Source organism: Propithecus coquereli, unplaced genomic scaffold, assembly GCF_000956105.1.
Source record: "Propithecus coquereli isolate 6110/MARCELLA unplaced genomic scaffold, Pcoq_1.0 Scaffold399, whole genome shotgun sequence".
NCBI lineage: Eukaryota > Metazoa > Chordata > Mammalia > Primates > Indriidae > Propithecus > Propithecus coquereli.
This window is the reverse complement of record NW_012149718.1, coordinates 1,750,869-1,769,379: the sequence shown is the minus strand read 5'-3', so window position 1 is coordinate 1,769,379 and position 18,511 is coordinate 1,750,869. Positions and strand designations below refer to the sequence as shown.

Sequence of the window (18,511 nt, the reverse complement as noted above, 5' to 3'; positions counted from 1 at the left end):
GATGTGGAAACATCCCAAGTGCCCATTAATACATGAGTGGATTAATAAAATGTGGTATATGTATATCATGGAGTTCCATTCAGCCATAAAAAACAATGGTGATCTAGCACCCCTTGTATTATCCTGGATAGAGCTGAAGCCCATTATACTAAGTGAAGGATCCCCAGAATGGAAAAACAAGCATCACGTGTACTCACCATCAAACTGATATTAACTGATCAACACTTAAGTGCACGTACAATAGTAATATTCATCAGGTGTCAGGCAGGTGGGGGGGAGGAGGGGATGGGTATATCCACACCTAATAGGTGCGGTGCGCACCGTCTGGGGGATGGACACACTTGAAGTTCTGACTTGGGTGGGGCAATTTGTACCCCCGTAATATGCCAAAATAAAAAAAAAATTAAAAAAAAATAAAATAAAATAAAGAACCAAAAAGTGGAAACCCCAGATGTCCATCAGCCATGGAACCGACAAGTTAGGAGCTACTGACACATGCTGCAACACGGATGACCCACAAACATGTGCAAAGAGAGAGACGCCAGACACAAATGATTAGCTGTTGCATGATTCCATTCACGGAAAGTCCAGAAAAAGCAAACTTTTGGTCAGAAGACAGAGCAGTGGCTGCCTGTGGCTGGGGATGGGGGTGGGAACTGACTGCAAACAGGCAGTTGTGGAATGTTCTAAAACTGGATTGTGGTGATGACTGCAACACTCTAGAAGTTTACTAAAACCACTGGCCTGTAATCTTAATACAGGTAAAACAGTGTGTGTGAATTATATCTCAATAAAGCTGTTTAAGAAATGTACGTGGGGAAACGTCTCACGCACACCAGGATTCTGCACGTCAGCTCCTCGGACCTCTGGAGGCCAGTCCTGCCTGGCGGACGCTTGGCGGTCTGCCCACAAGTGCCTGAAGTGGAGCTCCCCCACCCCCCGTAATGGCAACCAAAGATGTCTCTAAACATTGCCAAATGTGCCTTACAGGCACTTTCGCCCCTAGTTGAAACCACTGGTCTGGGCCTATTATTCTAGAATCTGCTTTTTTCACTTTACACGTTGTGCACATCTTTCCACGCCAGGATGCAGATTTTACCTGCGTCGTTTCAGTGCTACATGGCATTTCACTGCATGGATGTGCCGTAAATTATGTGGGACAGTGATGTTTCCGCTGGTTTTTGACACTACGATGAAGGTGGCAAAGAACTTCCTCACATAGGGATCTTTACAGCACTCCTGTTGGAGAGACTGCTACAGTTGGGATTGCTGGGTCAGAGAACATACAATACAAATGACAAACATCTATTTTAATACATTTATTTTAACAGAGCACAATACCGACAAGAGACACTCCATGCCAAGCCTCAGTCAATGAGAAGTCTGACGTAAAGGATTGCTACCATGGTCGTAACGACTGCGCCTCGCGTGGGAAGGGCCCTTGGCAGGCCTGCCCTGGGACGGCTGGAACCTTGGGCTGCTGTACACCAGCTGGAGAACCTGGACCCACATGCGCCGGGGGGTATAGTCAATCAAGGGTCCCCAGTCACCATTTAGTAAGGAGAAGGTCCTACTTATTTTACCATAGCCTCGAGAACTACCGGTTTAGACAGGTGACAACAGGCCACTGTCCAGCCGTGGAGGCTGAGCAGTGTCCCCCAAAGGCCCCCCTGCTCTCCTGTAGGAGTGCTCCAGTGGAAGAGGCATCTGCCCTCTGCAGCTGCACCCTCAACACTGCAGCTGAGTGGCAACACGGTCACACAGGCCACGGACCCTAGGGCTGGGTGAGACCTGAAGCTTTCTGTCTAAAGGACTCTGAGCCTCTCTGTCTGGTCCAAACGAGCGACGGTCAGCGAGGCAAAGTGACTGGGCCCAGACCAGAAGGCCATGCCTGCAACACACAGCCACGGGGGCCCACACCCCCGGCCTCTGTCTCTGCCAGACCACGTGCCCAGGCTTCACCTTAAGCTCCTCGGAGGCATTAGTTATTTCCCACTGTTAACGAGACATGTGGCCTGTGGCAAACTTATTATTTAGTCTTCCTATTTACTCCTTTGTTATGTACTATGTCCCGGTCCCTTGACCCTGTTCTTTCAGGGCGAAGACTCGGGTTTGCCCATGACACGCCTGCATCCTCAGACAAGGTGATGCACGTGTTGCCCGAGTATCTGAAAAGACATTCTCTTCACCGCCCCAAAGGCAGCACGGCAGCAGGAGCTGACAGCATGAGACTTCCAAGAGGCGAGCCTGGTTTTCAGAAGTATCAGGGTACAGAAGTGGCCCTGGAAACCATCGAAGAATGAGGAGAGAGGAGAAAACCTATCGCTGAGGGTAAAAGCTCAGTCAGCTGTCTGCCAAAATAGCAGTGGAGAGGACAGTTAATTCCCTCAGAGATGTTTTAAGCACATTTGTAAACGGCCTCAAAACCCACACACTCACCAGGATCTTCAAGCAGGGGAATTCCACACAAATGCAAAAGCCTTATTCAAACACAAAGTGCTCTACCTAAAAATAGCTCTAATTACTTTTTAAGATAGGTTTTCAAAATATTGGTTTAATTTTACACTGTTTATCTAAAATTAGTAATAGTTGCCCTAACAGATTTTTAACAATGAACGTTTTTTTAAAAACCACATTGGAAGGCTCAACTGTTCCTTTAATGAGCTTCTAACTAAAGCTACTGTGGATGCGCACGAGCTGACATCCTCCAAACCACGGACCCGTGTGTGGAGTGCAGGTGTGTCTACTTACACACGACACGGTAGATGAAACAAGCAGGCTACACGTGAGTTCATACGTATGATCTCCTGCCTCTACAAATACGAGAAGGCTGCCCCTGACAACAAGGGCGAGCGCAGCACTCCACTAGCGAGGACAGCGCTAACTGTGAGGCTTCACACCCATCTTGTAACTTCCTTAGAGCGAAAGACAGAAAACCGTGTTAGGTACAACACCGACTCAGAAAGCTTTAGACACAGGAAAAACATGTGCCACAGGCCCAAGAAATCAGGGTACTCGAAATTATCAGGAAACGTCAGGCCTGCTGTACTTTCTTTGGATAGTGTTTATTGATGATTCAAAAAAAACATTTTACTTATCAAAAAGACTCATTTTCACATCAATTTTCATACATCATCCAACCTCCACAGACGGCACTTAGCAGCAGTTTGTTTCTCACAGTAACACACGGAGCACGAGAACCTACGCGGTGCTAGCGACAGGGAAATTCCAAAGTGTGATGAAGTTTAAGATGCGCCTTCAACTCAGGCCAGAGCCCGCGGGAGCACTTCTCAATCCTGCGAAAGCCAACCTGGGGACGTTCTAGTGAACTAAAAGAACTAATCCACTAGGAGAAAACTGAGAGACTGATTATAAATTTCAACTTCCTGAATTTTACCTAATCTAACATTGTTGCAAATATACTAAGTCTAAGAGTGGCTAAAAATTGCATGTCTAAGATGGAAAGAACAAAAGCAAAAGGCCTGAGTCGGGGCTACGGAACACTCTAGAACTGGGGTCCACGTCTCCTTCCAAGCAACACGTTGCAAGTTAAATGCCACAAAATCTAGAACCACACTGCTCACCTTATAGCTTAGCCATGTCTTGGGTCAGAAGCAACTCAAGGCCCACAAGCCCAGACAAGGCGAACAGAGAAAGGAGAGGCGGCAGGGGGAGGCGATGCAGGAAAGGAGAAGGAAGAGAAGTCCCGGCCTAAGGGCAGGGCAGGGCCCATGTTGGCTGACAGGCATCTCTGAGGACCCTTTCTCACTGCCAAAACCCTGGACTTCCAGGGACGGCTGGAAGCCAAAGCCACCCACAGTTTTTGAGGATAACTCACCAAGACCACACAATATTCCAAAATTACCATCTTAAAACTACAAATATGTAATATTTATAATTAAACCTTTCATTGATTCTAAGGAAACTGTCATTTCTTTTGGATCAATATTCAGGTTGTTTTCTGCTTTCAGAGTAACAGACCAGAGGAGACCTGGAAGGTACGAGAGCTACTTTTTTCCAGGTGACGCTTGTGAGCACAGCCACACTGCTAAAGCGATTCTTAGGTCTAATTTCCAATAAAGCCCTAAGAACAATACACGTATGATTAACTTACATGATCAATGCCTCCCATTCAAAAAAATTCTCTTCATTCATGGGGCCTGTAGGGAAAGAAAAATTCCACATTTTAACTCTGAAGGCAACTTTAGAAATTAAAAGTAAAGGATAAGGATGTTAGCATCTGTACCTCACCTGCCACAATTCCTTCTGGAGGATTCAGTGTTAATTCTGTAAAATAAAAAGCAAAACCATTACTAAACAATGAATGTTACACTGTCATTTTAACAAAACATGTCTGCAAAGTACGTGAGACTATAAATTATAGAGTTCACACATTAACAGATGAAAATGTGTGAAAGAACTATGTGAACAGTTCTTTACACCAACAAAATACTGTCTTTCCAAAATGCTCCTGCCGTTACTCTGATTAAAGTTCATAAATCTAACACAGTATGTTATTTTCCAACTGAGTGGCACTGTCACTTTAAGAGTTGGCACAAACCTTTCTGAACGTAACAGACTAGAAGCATCAACAAGAGCTGAGGTTGCAAAAGTTCAACATTATCAAATATAACAAACAGTGTTGTAAGTTATCTGTTGATCTTCACTACCCCTCTACAAACTCTGTCAGCCCCCACAGACCTGACATTCTACAGAACATCAGACTTCAGCACCGAAAATAAAAATAACAAGAAGAGTCAACCGCAATTTGAGATAGCAGTTGTGGAAGACCCGAGGCCCAGCTCCGCCACCCAGAGCCGCCCCAAGGTGCCCTTTCAGCTCTTGGCCTCTCAGTTTTCCACCTGCTGAGGCGGAGGCTGCTGCAGAATGAGCTGCCCTGTGGGCATTTTGGAAAGGCGGGAACAGGAGCCGGCAGAGTCACAGCAGGAAGGGTGGTGACACTGGGTCAGGAACAGGCCGGAAATGCACTCCCTGTTTGGGCAGAGTGCTGGGGAAATCAGTAAGATAGTACGTGAATGTAGAAAAGATCAACGGAACCAAAAGGTGACTCTTTAAAGAGACAGAAAATTAATAAATCCCTGCCAAATAAATACAAGGCATAAGGACTGAAAAAGAAATAAAACTCATTATTCACAATGCTATGCTTATACACATAGAAAGTCCAAAGAATGCAAAGATAACCTAGAAAAGTGAGTTTGGCAAAGTTGCTGAATATGCGGTCAATATACCTAACTGAATTGTACAGTCATCCCTTGGTGTTCATGGGCAATCAGTCCCACGATCTCCCGTGGATACCAAAATCCATGCAAGTCCCTGATCTAAAATGGCAGAGTATTCTCATATAACCTGTGGACTTCCTCCTCTACACTTTGTCTCTAGAGTACTTACAATACCTAACATAATGTAAATGCTACCTAGTTGTTATACTGTGTTATCTAGGGAATAATGACAAGAAAAAAGTCTGTATGTGTTCAGTACAGACACAATTTTTTTTTTTTTTTTAGTATTTTCAATCCATGGTTGGTTGAATCCACAGATCAGAACTCCTGGACCCAGAGGCTGACTGTGTTAGCAAGTCAGAAAATGAAAGTCTATGCACCCCAATGTTTCTGGCAGCACAATTCACTATAGCAAGGATGTGGAAACAACCTAAGTGCCTGTCAATTCATGAGTGGATTATTAAAATTTGGTATATGTGTACAATGGAATATTACTCAATCATAAGAAACAACAGTGATCTAGAACTTCTTATATTTTCCTGGATTGAACTTGAGCCCATTATTCGAAGTGAGGCACCACAAGATCGGAAGAATGGGCTCCACTTGTACTCGCCATCAAATTGGTACTAACTGATCAACACTAGGGTGATCACATGGCAGTAATACTCTCCAGGGATTAGAGGGGATGGGGGGGGTAAACCCACAACTAAAGGACACGGGAAGCATTGTAGAGGGGAAGGGTATGCCTCTAACCTTGGCTTGGGTGAGGCAAATACATAAAATGTAACCAAAATGTTTGTACCCTCATAATACCCTGAAATAAAAAAAATTTTAAAAAAGAAAGAAAATGAAAGTCTAAAAAAAGACACCATTGATAACAGAAAACACTTGGAAGAAAGTCTTTGACAGACTTACGAGGTCTCTAACAGAACATAAACATTAACAAAAAGTTTTAAAAGACCTTAGTAAATAGGGATTATATCATGTGAATCGATTAAAAACTCAGTATTACAAAAATATCAATCCTCCTCAAACCGAACCTACAGATTCAATGCAACCTCAGTTAAGATCTCAGAAGGTTTTCTTCTTTTAATTTGGCAAGGTAATTTTTTTTAATTTACCATAAACTCAACCAAGTGGTAGACAAGGTGACCCTAAAAGATGCATAAAAATGCAATGACCAGGAATAACCGGGACACTCTCTAGAAAGCTCCATCTGTGAGCTGTCAGGACCCCCCAGAGAGCCACAGTAATTAGGGCGTGTGGTGTGGCTCGGCGTCACTCAGCACCAGCACCAGGATGGAGACAGCGCCAGCAGCGCCCCCAGGCCGACAGCCCGCGGCCTGCTGCAAAAGCACCTGCCGCAGAGGCAAGAGCAGTCTTCTCAGTTAACGAGCTCATCTGTAAGACCAAAAACTAAAGCTTTTACCACATACAAAAATCAAAACACATACAAGAAAAAAGGAGGGAGGGGCAACAGATTTGAACAGACCCTTCGCCAAAAAAGACGGGACGGTGCTATGGTGGGCATGTCTGTGTCCCCTCAGAATCCGTATGCTGAAATCCCAACATACGTGGCGCTGGGAGGCGGGGCCTCTGAGCGGCGCCTGGGCCGTGAGGGGAGAGCCCTCGTGGCGGGACGTCGTGCCTTTCCAAGAAGAAACAGGAGAGACGACTTCTCTCTCAGCCATGAGAAGATATGATGAGAAAACAGCCAACTGCAAACCAGCAAAAGAGCCCTCATCGGACACGAGATGTGCCAGAGCCTTGATCCTGGACTTCCCAGAAGTCCAAGCAGTTCCCAGAATCGTGAGCAATAAACGTTTGTCGTTTAACTCCCCCCGCCACCCCAGTCTGTGGTATTTCTGTTACAGTAGCCTGAACCGACTAAACAGAAGGCAGATAAGCAATGAAAAGATGCTCGACATGAGGGAAATGCAAACTAAAACCACAGTAAGATACTGGTGAATATTGTTAACGTTACAAATACCTGTATTTAGTCACAATACAATGCGTACAATTAAAAAGACTGCCCAACACCACGGGTGACAAGTTCAGCAATTAGATCTCTCATGCATCACTGGCAGGAATGCCAAATGCTTTGGCTGCCCTTCGGTAAACAGCTTGACCATTTCCAGTAAAGTTAAACACACACTCACCCTATGACCCAGCAATCTCCTGGGTCTTATGTCCCCGCAGACTCACATGTGAATGTTCACAGTAGCTAAATTTATAATAGCCCCAAACTGGAAACAACCCGAATGTCCATAAACTGGAAAGTGAACAAAAGTATCTAGGGCTACAATGGAATATTACTGAGCAATGAAAAGGAACAGACTATGGATCCATGCAACATACGTGACTCGCAAGGCATTACACTAAGTGGAAGGAGCCTGGTGCAAAATACTGGCCATTGTATGATTCTATTTATATCAAACTGTAGAAAAAGCAAATCTTGGCCAGGCGCGGTGGCTCACGCCTGTAATCCTAGCTCTCTGGGAGGCCGAGGCGGGCGGATTGTCTGAGCTCAGGAGTTCGAGACCAGCCTGAGCAAGAGCAAGACCCCGTCTCTACTAAAAATAGAAAGAAATTAATTGGACAACTAAAAATATATAGAAAAAAATTAGCCAGGCATGGTGGCGCATGCCTGTAGTCTCAGCTACTCAGGAGGCTGAGGCAGGAGGATCCCTTGAGTCCAGGAGTTTGAGGTTGCTGTGAGCTAAGCTGACGCCACGGCACTTACTCTAGCCCGGGCAACACAGTGAGACTCTGTCTCAAAAAAAAAAGAAAAAAAAAAAGAAAAAGCAAATCTACAGTAATGGAAAGCAAATCAGACGTTGCCAGGAGCCAGAAAGAATGGGAAGGGACCGTGAGGGGGCCAAGGGAGCTCTTCCGGGCAATGGAAACGTCCTGTGTCACGGCTATAACCATGGCCGCACACACTGTATACTGGTCAAAGCCCAAAGGATTATGTATTTGAAATCAGCACATTTTATTGTGTGTAAATTTTATCTCAATAAAGCTAACCCCCCCAATTAATTTTAGCTGTTTTATGAAATATAAAACAATAAATCTCTTAGAGGACAATACTGGAGAGTATCTTCAAGCTCTTAGTATAAATACTTCTTAAATAGGACTGTCGATAAATTTAACCACAAAGACTGATACAATTAAGAACATTAAAATTTAAAATTCTGATGTCAAAAGATATCTTTAAGAGAATGAAAAGATAAGCTCTGAAGAAGAAATTTCAACAGATATAACCAACAAAAGGCTAATACTCAGAACTTCTAAAAAATGCCTTACAAATCAATTTTTAAAAATATAAACAACCCAAAAGAAAAATGTGCAAGAGACTTGAACAGGTACTTCACACACAAAAAAAAAAACCACCTAAGTGGCCCATAAACACACGACAAGGTGCTCAGCCTCATTAATCCTGGGGAAATGTGAAGCGAAGCCACAATGAGATACTACTACACCCACACGAACAACCTAATAAATCAAAGTGCAGAATACAGACAGGAGCAAGTATCTGCAAGGATGCGAAGGGACAGGAACACTTTTGCTGGTGGAGTACAAATTGGTTTAACCACTCTGGAAGACTGTGGTTATCACGTACTCTGTCTCAGCAGTTCCTCTGAGCAGTCTCTCCTCAACGGCAACGCTGCACACACGGGCACCCAAGACATGCCTAAGACTCCTCACAGCAGCATTATTAGTAATAGCTAGAAAACGGAAAAGAACCCAAACATCCACAAGAGATCAATACATTGTGGTATTCATATTAATACAATGGAACAAAATGAAAATAAATAACCCACCGCTACATGCAATATATAATGTTGTGCAAAAGAAGCCAAACCTAAAAGAATACATAATACAAAATTACATTTACAGATAGTTCAAAAACAGGCCGGGCACTGTGGTTCCTGCCTGTAATCCCAGCACTTTGGGAGGCCAAGGCAGGAGGATCACTTGAGCCCAGGAGTTTGAGACCAGCCTGAGCAACATACCAAGACCCCATCTCTTCAAAACATTTTTAAAAAATTAGCCAGGCAAGGCAGCACATGCCTGTAGTCCCAGCTACTTGGGAGGCTGAGCCAGGAGGATCGCTTGAGCCCAGGAGTTTGAGGTTGTTGTGAGCTGTGATGATGCCACTGCACTCTAGCCCAGGTACCAGAGTGAGATCCTGTCTCAAAAACAAACAAACAAAAAAACAGGAAACACTAAATTATCCTATTGAAGAATGCATGCTTTTGTGGAAAAACGAAGAGAAGCAAGACAGGAATGCTCCTATAAGTACGGACAGCGCCACCTTGGGGTTGGGGGCACAGTGCTGCTCTCTCTGAAGCTGATGACTTCCCTGCACCTGGGCAGTGATGTCTCTGTGTTAACTCACTCAGCTGAACATGTCTTTCTCTGAACTTTTCTTTACGTCAGTTATATTTCATGCTAATGAACAGTTTTAAAAGTTGTGCTGCAACAGGCAGGTGGCTTGGACCAGAGCGGCAACTGTACAAGTGGTACGATGTGGTCTACTCTGCAGGGGGGATGCAGGCTTGCTGAAGCAGATGTGGTCTTTGAGAAGAAGAATGGTCCCAGGTTTTCAACCCAAACAACTGAGTAAACGGTGATACACTAGGATGGAAAGGGAGGAGGAGCAAGTTAAAGGGAAAGCCAGCAGTTCTAATTTAAACATACATTAAGGCTGAGATGTGTAGTACACAGACAAGCAAAGATGACAGGCAGGTGGTTGGAAAAGTGAGTCTGAAGCTCAAAGGAAAGACTGACATTGGAGATATAAATTTGGGAGTTTTTTGCATCAAACACACGTAACCCCTGGGGACTGGCTGGGCCCCTCTTGAGCAGTATTTCCCGGGAAATATTTGGAGATACAGGGCGTCATTTTTTGGCATCCACAGTGATTGGGGAATGCTACTGCCATTCAGTTGAAAGGGGCCAGAAATGCTCAACATCCTGCCACAAACAAGGCGCACACAAAGAAAAACGATTTCACAGCTGTAGTCACGTATGTTGAGAAACGCTGATGCAGGAACAAAGGTGCAGAAGACAGCGGAGCGCTATTACCAAGGGTACGCTAACACCGAGGAGAGGAAAGAGACAGCAAGAGACATTAAGGAGATGCCAGCAAAGCAGGACAAACGAAGAGTGCTGACCCCAAAAGCCAAGTGCATTCACTTATTTCAAGGAGGGAAGAATCAAAGGTGAATGAGGTCAAGTGTCAGGAAGGCTAAGACCCTTGGATTTCACATGATACACCTTGATGGTCTCCCTTTATATCTCCTCCTGCGGAGTGGACTGGGAGAAATAACCAAAGAACCCAATTTGCCAGGCTCTATACACCCAATCATCTGAAATGCCCAGGTTTTGTGTCTAAAGTCAAATCACCTATTATGAGAAAAAGTAACAGACTAAGGCAGATGGATTTTAAACTGCTTAATGGGCAGGAGCAGGGGAAACACAGTAGGCTGCCTAGGAACAAAATACAGAAGAGTTCTACTCATCGCTTTCATGGGGCCATCGGGAGGAGTCTGTGCCAAGAAGAGCTGGCCCGATCCTGCACTTGGAGTTCCCCTTTGGCACCTCCCCCGTGACAGCCCCCCGCAGGGAGAGGGAGAGGGTGGTCTAAAAACTGCAGCTCAGGACCTGCTCTTCTTTCTCCGAGGCGAGGCGGAGGGCTGCCCGGCGTGCGCGGCCCTCCCAGCAGCATCGTGATTCAACAGCAGCCTCTGCTGGTCAACAGAGAACTGCAGGAAGTTAGTTCGGAGAATGGAGGGAATGTTTCTGGACTGCACTTTCTTCCCCAAACATACACACAAAAAGCCATATATGGTTTCGTATGTTCACTGATAAGAACAAGTTCGAAAAAAGAAACAGATCTTAATATCAGAGAAATTTTCAAAGACCACTCCTTGCCACTGATTCCTTGAGAACGCTAATTTGTTAAAAACTTATTTTTCTTAAAATTGTGGCTTAAAAATTGCCTCCATGCAAAATGAAATATAAATTCAACCTTTGACCCAGCAATCCCATTTCTGGGAATCTATCCCATAGATACACTGACAAAAATAAGAAAAGACATATGCATAAGGCTATTTACTTCAGGATTATTTGTAATAGCAAAAAACTGGAAAGGACCCAAATGTCTATCAGTAGGGACCCATCAAATTACGACAATTTACCAACGCAGTACTTTGCGGCTGTAAATACCTCTACGTGCTAGTGTAGAATGAACTCCAGGACATATTACATGAAAAAAGCAAGGCTGAGAAAAGTGTGTAACTAAGGTCTTTAAAGAGGTAATAAAGATTCCATGAGGTCATCAGAGTGGGCCCTGGTCCACTCTGACTGGTGTCCTCCTAAGAGGAGATTAGAACAGAGAAGCACAGAGGACAAGGGCGCCAGAGAAAACCAGCCCGGCCACACCTGGACCTGGGACGTCCAGCCTCCAGGAGTGTGGGGAAATAGATTTCTTTGGTGAAGCCTCGCAGTTTGTGGTGCTGTAGCCCTAGCTAACTAATACAGCATTCGAACTGGATTGCAGTTGCAAATAATCTGCAAATAGACTTTGACCTTTATGTTGCATCATATATAAACCTTTACTTGATGCAGATCACAGATCTAAATATTAAGAGCTAAAAGTATAAATCATCTAGAAGAAATCATAGGAGAAAATCTTAGTGATCTGACATTTGGCAATGATTTCTTAAATACACAAAAGCCAACTATTTTAAAAGTCAATAAATTGGACCTCATCAAAATTTAAAAAAAAAAAAAACCGTTCTCTTTAAAAGGCACCATCATAAATATTAAAAGGCCACATGAGGCATTGTTCAATGGGCATAGTTTCGGTCACACAGATAAAGTCCTACAGATCTGCTGTACAACAATGAGCACACAGTTAATACTATAATGTACACTTTGAAACTGTTAAGAGGGTAGCACTATGTGTTTACCACAATAAAAAAAAAAAGGAAAGCTGCAGGATGAATATTTACAAGACAAATATCCAACAAAAGACTTTGCGTCCACATTACATAATAAACTCTTACAACAAGAAAATCAACACAATTAAAAACTGAGCAGACTCAAGACATTTCATCAAAAAAGACATGGATGGTAAATAAACACATAAAATGATGCTCAACATCACTAGTCATTAGGGAAATGCAAATTAAAACCACAATAAGATACCGCTGCACACCCAATAGAACGGTTAGCATTTTAAAAACTAACCATACTAAGTGTCAGCAAGGAGGTGGGCAACTGGAACTCTTCATATGCTGCTAGCAGCAATGCGACGTGGTACAACCACTTGGGAAAAGAGCCTGGTGGTTTCTTTAAAAATTAAACACACTTCACATGTGACCCAAGTATTTACACAAGAGGAATGAGAGCCTGTATCCACAGAAAGACATGTACACAAATGTTCATAGCAGGTTTATTGTAAAAGCCAAGAACCGAAAACAACCCAAGTGTCCATCAACAGGTAACCATGTAAACAAACTGTGGCCTATCCACACAATGGAATTACTACTCTGCAAGAAAAAGGACCGAACTACTACTGATGCAAGCAGCGACACGGATGAATCCAAGTGCACTCATGCCGAGTGAGAGAAGTCTCAGGAAAGAAAATGCAAAACAATCTACCTAAGGAAAGACCAGCTACTGCCTGGGAACGGGGACACAGAGGGCAGCTTCAGGGGATGGGGGATGTATCCGTCACCTTGACTGCGTTTTGCAGGAATGCACATCCATCAAAATGCGTCAGATTGCACACTTGAAATACTATGTCCGTTTACTGTGTGCAATGCCGCAAAGCTACTTTTTTTAAAGGTGGTGGTGAAAGAAAGACACCACAAAGGCTAAAAAGACAAAGCACAAACGGGTAAAACAGTTGTAACACACATCACCAACGCGGGATTAGGGATATGCAAAGGGACAGGGAACACATAAAGAACTCCTGCAAGTCAATGAGAAAAAGCCAGACAACTCATATAAAACTGGTAAGGCATGACCAGACATTTCACAAAGGAAAAGCTACAGATGGCCCATACACAGGACAGGAAAGGATGCTCGGCCCCACTCATCATCACGGAGGTCCACGAGAAGACCTCAAGACACCATGCCACGCCCATCGGACCAGGAAAATGAAACACTGCATACCACCAAGGTGTCTGTGAACGTTACAAGCAAGGGGAACTCTTTGCTGCTGTGGACGGTAACATACACCAGACAACCACACAGAGAAACAGCTTGGCATTATCCAGTAAAGCTGATTATGTGAGTGCCCCGTGACCCTGTATTACACCCGAAATGTATACCTTGCATGCATGTGCACCGAGACATATTCAACAACGCTCACAGCAGCATTATTTGTAGAAATAAAAAATCGCAAATAGTCTAAATGTTTACCAATAATGGAATGGATGAATGTTGGCTGATTCGTAAAGTGCAATACTACTCAGCAGTGAAAACAAACGACACCTACAGTCACGCCCTGCGTGATGACATTTCAGTAGAGGACAGATCGCATATGCGAAGGTGGTCCCATAACGTTAAAAGAGAGCTGCAACACTCCTATCTCCTAGTGATCTGTGTCGCAGTGGCTTACGGTCGTCAGAACAGTAGCACGCCGTACGGGATTGTGGCTTAGGAGCAACAGGCTAGCCCATCTAGGTTTGCGTAAGTACACTCTACAATGTTCAGGCGATGATGCAGTCGCCAAACGACGTATTTCTCAGCATTTCTCAGAACGTACCCCTGTCGTCAAGGGACACGTGATTGTACATGCTTCAACATAAACAAATCTCAGAAACAAGGCTGAGCAAAAGATCTGATTTGCAGTTGTGCAATTCCATTTCAGTTAAGTTCAAAAACAGGTAAAGAGAACGGTATGTTGTTGAGAAATAGGTAAAGAAAGATCGACACAAAATTCAGAAGGGCAGTAACTTCTGGTGGTAGCGGCAGAAGGACAAAGATTTCTAAGTTAATGTTCTATCTGAGTATCACGGACACAGTCATTTTATTATTATTTAATCTGAACATACACTTTTATATACTTTTACACATACAATATACTTTACGATAAATTTTTTTTTTAAACCAAAAAGAGGCAAGTACAGGGAAAGCAGACGGTCACGGGAAGGACAGACTGGGTCAGGTGGTTCAGGGAGGACCCCTCCCTGAAAAGGGCAGGCGCGGTGGTGAAGCCAGCCAGGGAAGGAAAGTGTCACCACACCTTGAGGGCTGGGGGACAATCACGAGGCCAAAGAGGTTGCAGTGCCAAGGCAGAGCACGCAGAGCCTCACTGGCCACCAAGGTCTCAGGTTTTTACAGTGACGCTGAGAGCAGAAGAAAATGCAGCTAGAGAAGGAGGAAGAGGGGCAGGCGGGAAGTTAGGCCAGAGGTGACAGTGGCTTGGGTGAGCAGGGAGTGGGGACGCTGGCATGCAGTCTGCAGAGAGGACAACGGATTACATGTGGGTATCAAAGAGAGGTAGCAAGGATGTTCTGAAGTTTTTAACCCACATAACCGGGAGCATGAGGCTGCCACGGTTGAGGGGGGGAGGCTGCAGGAGCAACGGCAGTGGGGAAGAGCAGGCCTCTGAGACACCTAAGTTTCAAGCTCCTATTACCTAGGTTATTAAGTGTGGAATCTCTGATTTCCTTTACTTGATATCTCTGACATTTCACTTTGACACTTTTTGTTTTATTTTTACTGTGAAGGTACATCCTCATTCTTTCAAATGCACGGTTTGGCTTGTGATCACCTAATTTTTTTAGAACAATTTTTGTGAAATCATGGATAAGTCAAAAATTCAAGTTATTTTCAAATACGAGTTCCATCACGGAACCAATACAGCACAGACAGCTCGAAATATCTTTTTTTTTTTTTTAGGGTCAGCCCTAAAACCTAAAATATCAATTAAGTGTATGGGAAGGATGTAGCTAATGAACACACAGTACGTCGATGGTTTGAGAAGTTCCTCTCTGGTCATTTTGATCTTGAAAATGAGCCACATGGGCGCCCTGAGACCAAGGTGGATAATGATGAGCTGAAAGCTGTAGTGGAAGCGAATCCGTCTCAACCTACGCGTGAATTAGCAGCAAGGTTTGACGTAACTATTCCAATGACATTGGACCACTTGAAACAAATCGGCAAGATAAAGAAGCTGGATAGATGGGTTCCGCATGAATTAAACGAATGTCAGAAGAGAAATCATCTTGAAGCTTGCCTTTTTTTGCTGTCACAACACAAAGGAACCACTTCTACATCATATTGTTATGTGTGATGAAAAACGGATTCTTTTTGTCAATCGCAAGTGTTTGGCACAATGGAAAAGGTGAAGTGCCGAAACACAGTCCAAAACCCAACAGTCATTAAAAAAAGCTCATGGTGTGTGTCTGGTGGTCCAGCGCTGGTATTATCCACTACAGCTTCATGAAACCTGGTCAACAGATTACGGTAGGTGTCTACTGCAACCTTTGGACGAAATGATGAGGATGCTTGCGATTAAGCAGCCAAGATTGGTCACTAGAGACAGGCCAATCCTCTTCCAAGACAATGGTCGACGACATGTCACACAAACAACACTGCTCAAACTACAAAGGCTGGACTTGGAAACTTTCTGTCATCCACCGTATTGACCAGACCTGGCCCCAGCTGACTACCACTTCTTCCAGGCTTTGGACCACTTCTTGCAAAGAAATATATTCAATTCTAACAAGCTGTGGAAAACGCCTTTCTCGACTTCATCACCACTCGCTCTCCAGGCTTCTCTGCTGCTGGCATAAACAAGCTACCCTTAAGATGGCTAAACAGTTTCGGTAGTTCAGGTGCATACTTTGATTAATTGTACCACTTCTTGTTAGAGCTATAATAAACTACACTTTCGATTCGAAATCGGATGTTTCATATTTAATGACCGAATAGCTACTGTGCTGGGTTAAATAGTGTCCTCTCAGAATTCAAGTCCACCCAGACCTGTGAACATGACCTTATTTGGAAATGGGGTCTTTGCAGAAGTAATGTGATCAAGTTAAGATGAGGGCTTGCCAATTGGGCGGGCCCTAAACTAATGACTGTGTTGGCTGTCAAATGGGGACATCTCAACTCTTCACTTCATCTACACTTTTTAAGAGACGAGGTCTCGCTGTGTCACACAGGCTGGAGTGCAGTGGCGCGATCACAACTCGCTATAACCTCGAATTCCTGGGCTCAAGAGATCCTCCTGCCCCAGCCTCCCAAAGTGCTGGGATTACAGGTGTGCGCCACCGTGCCCAGCCTCTGGTTTTCTTGTAAGAGGGAAATTTGAACAGCAACACACAGAGGGAAGATGGAAGCAGAGACTGAAGTTATGCTACACAAGCCAAGGAACTCCGAGGAATGCCAAGGACGCTGGCGACCACCAGAAGCTGGACGAGGCGAGGAAGGCCTCTCCCCTAGTGCCCAAAGAGGGAGTGTGATGCTGCTCACACCTTGATTTTGGACTCTGGCCAGAGCTGTGAGGGAGCATTTCTGTTGTGTTAAGCCCCCTGTGGGTGGCACATGAATGGCAGCCCCAGGACACTCACACCTGATCTACCTCTGACACGCCTGGGAAAGGCTGCACCATGTGTAAAGATAAAACATCAAGACAAGACAGCAGTTTGGAATATCTGGGTTCTTTCCTGGCTCTCTTTTTCCCCCAGTTTTCTGAACCCAGGCAAATCATTTTGCCTGTTACTCAACTTCCTGCAAAATCTATAAAATTAGGGAGGCTGAACAGAATCATACCTGAGGTCCTACCACCTCTAAATTTCTGCAGTTCTATTTAGTATTCCCAAATAAGATAAAGTCTGCCTGAACATCTATCCAAATCTATCTCAACCCCATTTCACACAGAGAGGCATCCTGTAAAGCCTACCTTTACACTGGGATGTGATAGTTTAAAATGCATTAGGAGGACAAACTAGATGAAAAGACACAAAAAACACTGACTGGAATTTCATCACATTACTAAGATACAGAAAAAAAATCCCCTTAATAACACACCGTATTCATTCTATTGCTGTTCTAACAAATCAGCACAAACTTAGTGGCTTAAAGCGGTAACTGTCGATGCTCTCACAGTTTCCATGTGTCAGAAGTCCGGGCGCAGCACGGGCCAGCTGGTTCTGAGGCTCACAAGGCCAAAATCAAGGGGCTGGCAGGTGCTGCTGCTCCGAATTCACTGAGGTTGTTGGCAGCTGCAGGACTGAGGCTCCTGGGGTCGTTCTCAGCTTTCTGACGCAGCCTGACTTCCTTAGCTCGCGGCCCCTCCTTCCATCTCCACAGCTAGCATGGCAGGTGGTGACTTGTCACACTTGAAATCTCTTCTGACCCTCTCTCACCTTCACCTCCTGCTTTTGGGCCTCATGGGATTATTAGATCCACCCAGACAATCCCCCTCTCTTAAGGTCAGCTGATGAGTAACCTTAATTACACCTCCCAAGTCGCTCCGCACAGTGCTAGTGTGTGAATAATCAGGGCACCGGATCTCAGGGACGCACCTTCAGAGTCCCACCTTCCACACATACTCTAAAACACATACGTTGACACGCACGACACAGCAGCTTCGGAAGTCAGCCATTACTGAAGTTTTACTACTACAAACTAAGTGACAATGTGGTTGTAATAACGGATGAGGCTTTCGTAAGGATGGTAAAAGGAGGAAAAAAATCTCTGCTAATGTAAATATCCTTAGGAAATACAAGTCCAACAATGCAAAGACTGGCCTGAAGCAGCAGCCTGAACTTAATTCCCTACGCAGGGGCTTCACAGTTTCCTTCTCCATAAAAATGAGAAAATGCCTGCTCAGTCTAGAAACAGGGCTTAAAAAAAACTGAAACAGAGACAGAAACACAGACCATGATGCCAAAAACTGGAAGGAGTTCACATGCCTGACACCCAGCCAGGTTTCCCGTGAGGAGACAGAGGTAACAGCCCCCCCATATCCAAAGCTCTGTTCAGGGGGTGAAAGCTGCCAGCATCGACATGGAGACACATCTGCCAAACCCTGACAAACGGAGCCAAGCAAGGCCTTGAAAGGGGGGGTCCTCACACACGACTACCTGATAACAGAAACTATCACAAAAGACTGCCAAAACCACAACCTCGTACAAAGATACTTCTATGAGGACATCTGCCCAGCAAGTGCCTCATCGACCTTAGACTGATGCCACCCTCGTTACTTAGTTCATAGTCAAGGATCATTGTAAAACAAC

General features: G+C 44.5%; 1 protein-coding gene across 2 annotated transcripts in view; it reads right to left on the bottom strand.

The window, feature by feature from the left end:
- UBE2G2 (ubiquitin-conjugating enzyme E2G 2) overlaps positions 1-18,511 on the bottom strand; it is a 36,846-nt gene that overhangs the window by 13,909 nt on the left and 4,426 nt on the right. Inside the window, exons 2-3 of one of the 2 annotated variants that reach the window (XM_012652712.1) lie at positions 4,252-4,287; positions 4,115-4,160 (exon numbers count right to left, since the gene is read on the bottom strand). The exons of the other annotated variant lie outside the window; for it this stretch is intronic. Of the exons in view, the coding sequence (XP_012508166.1) occupies positions 4,115-4,160; positions 4,252-4,287 (82 nt within the window). The remainder of the gene's footprint in view (positions 1-4,114; positions 4,161-4,251; positions 4,288-18,511) is intronic. 2 annotated transcript variants of the gene reach the window in all.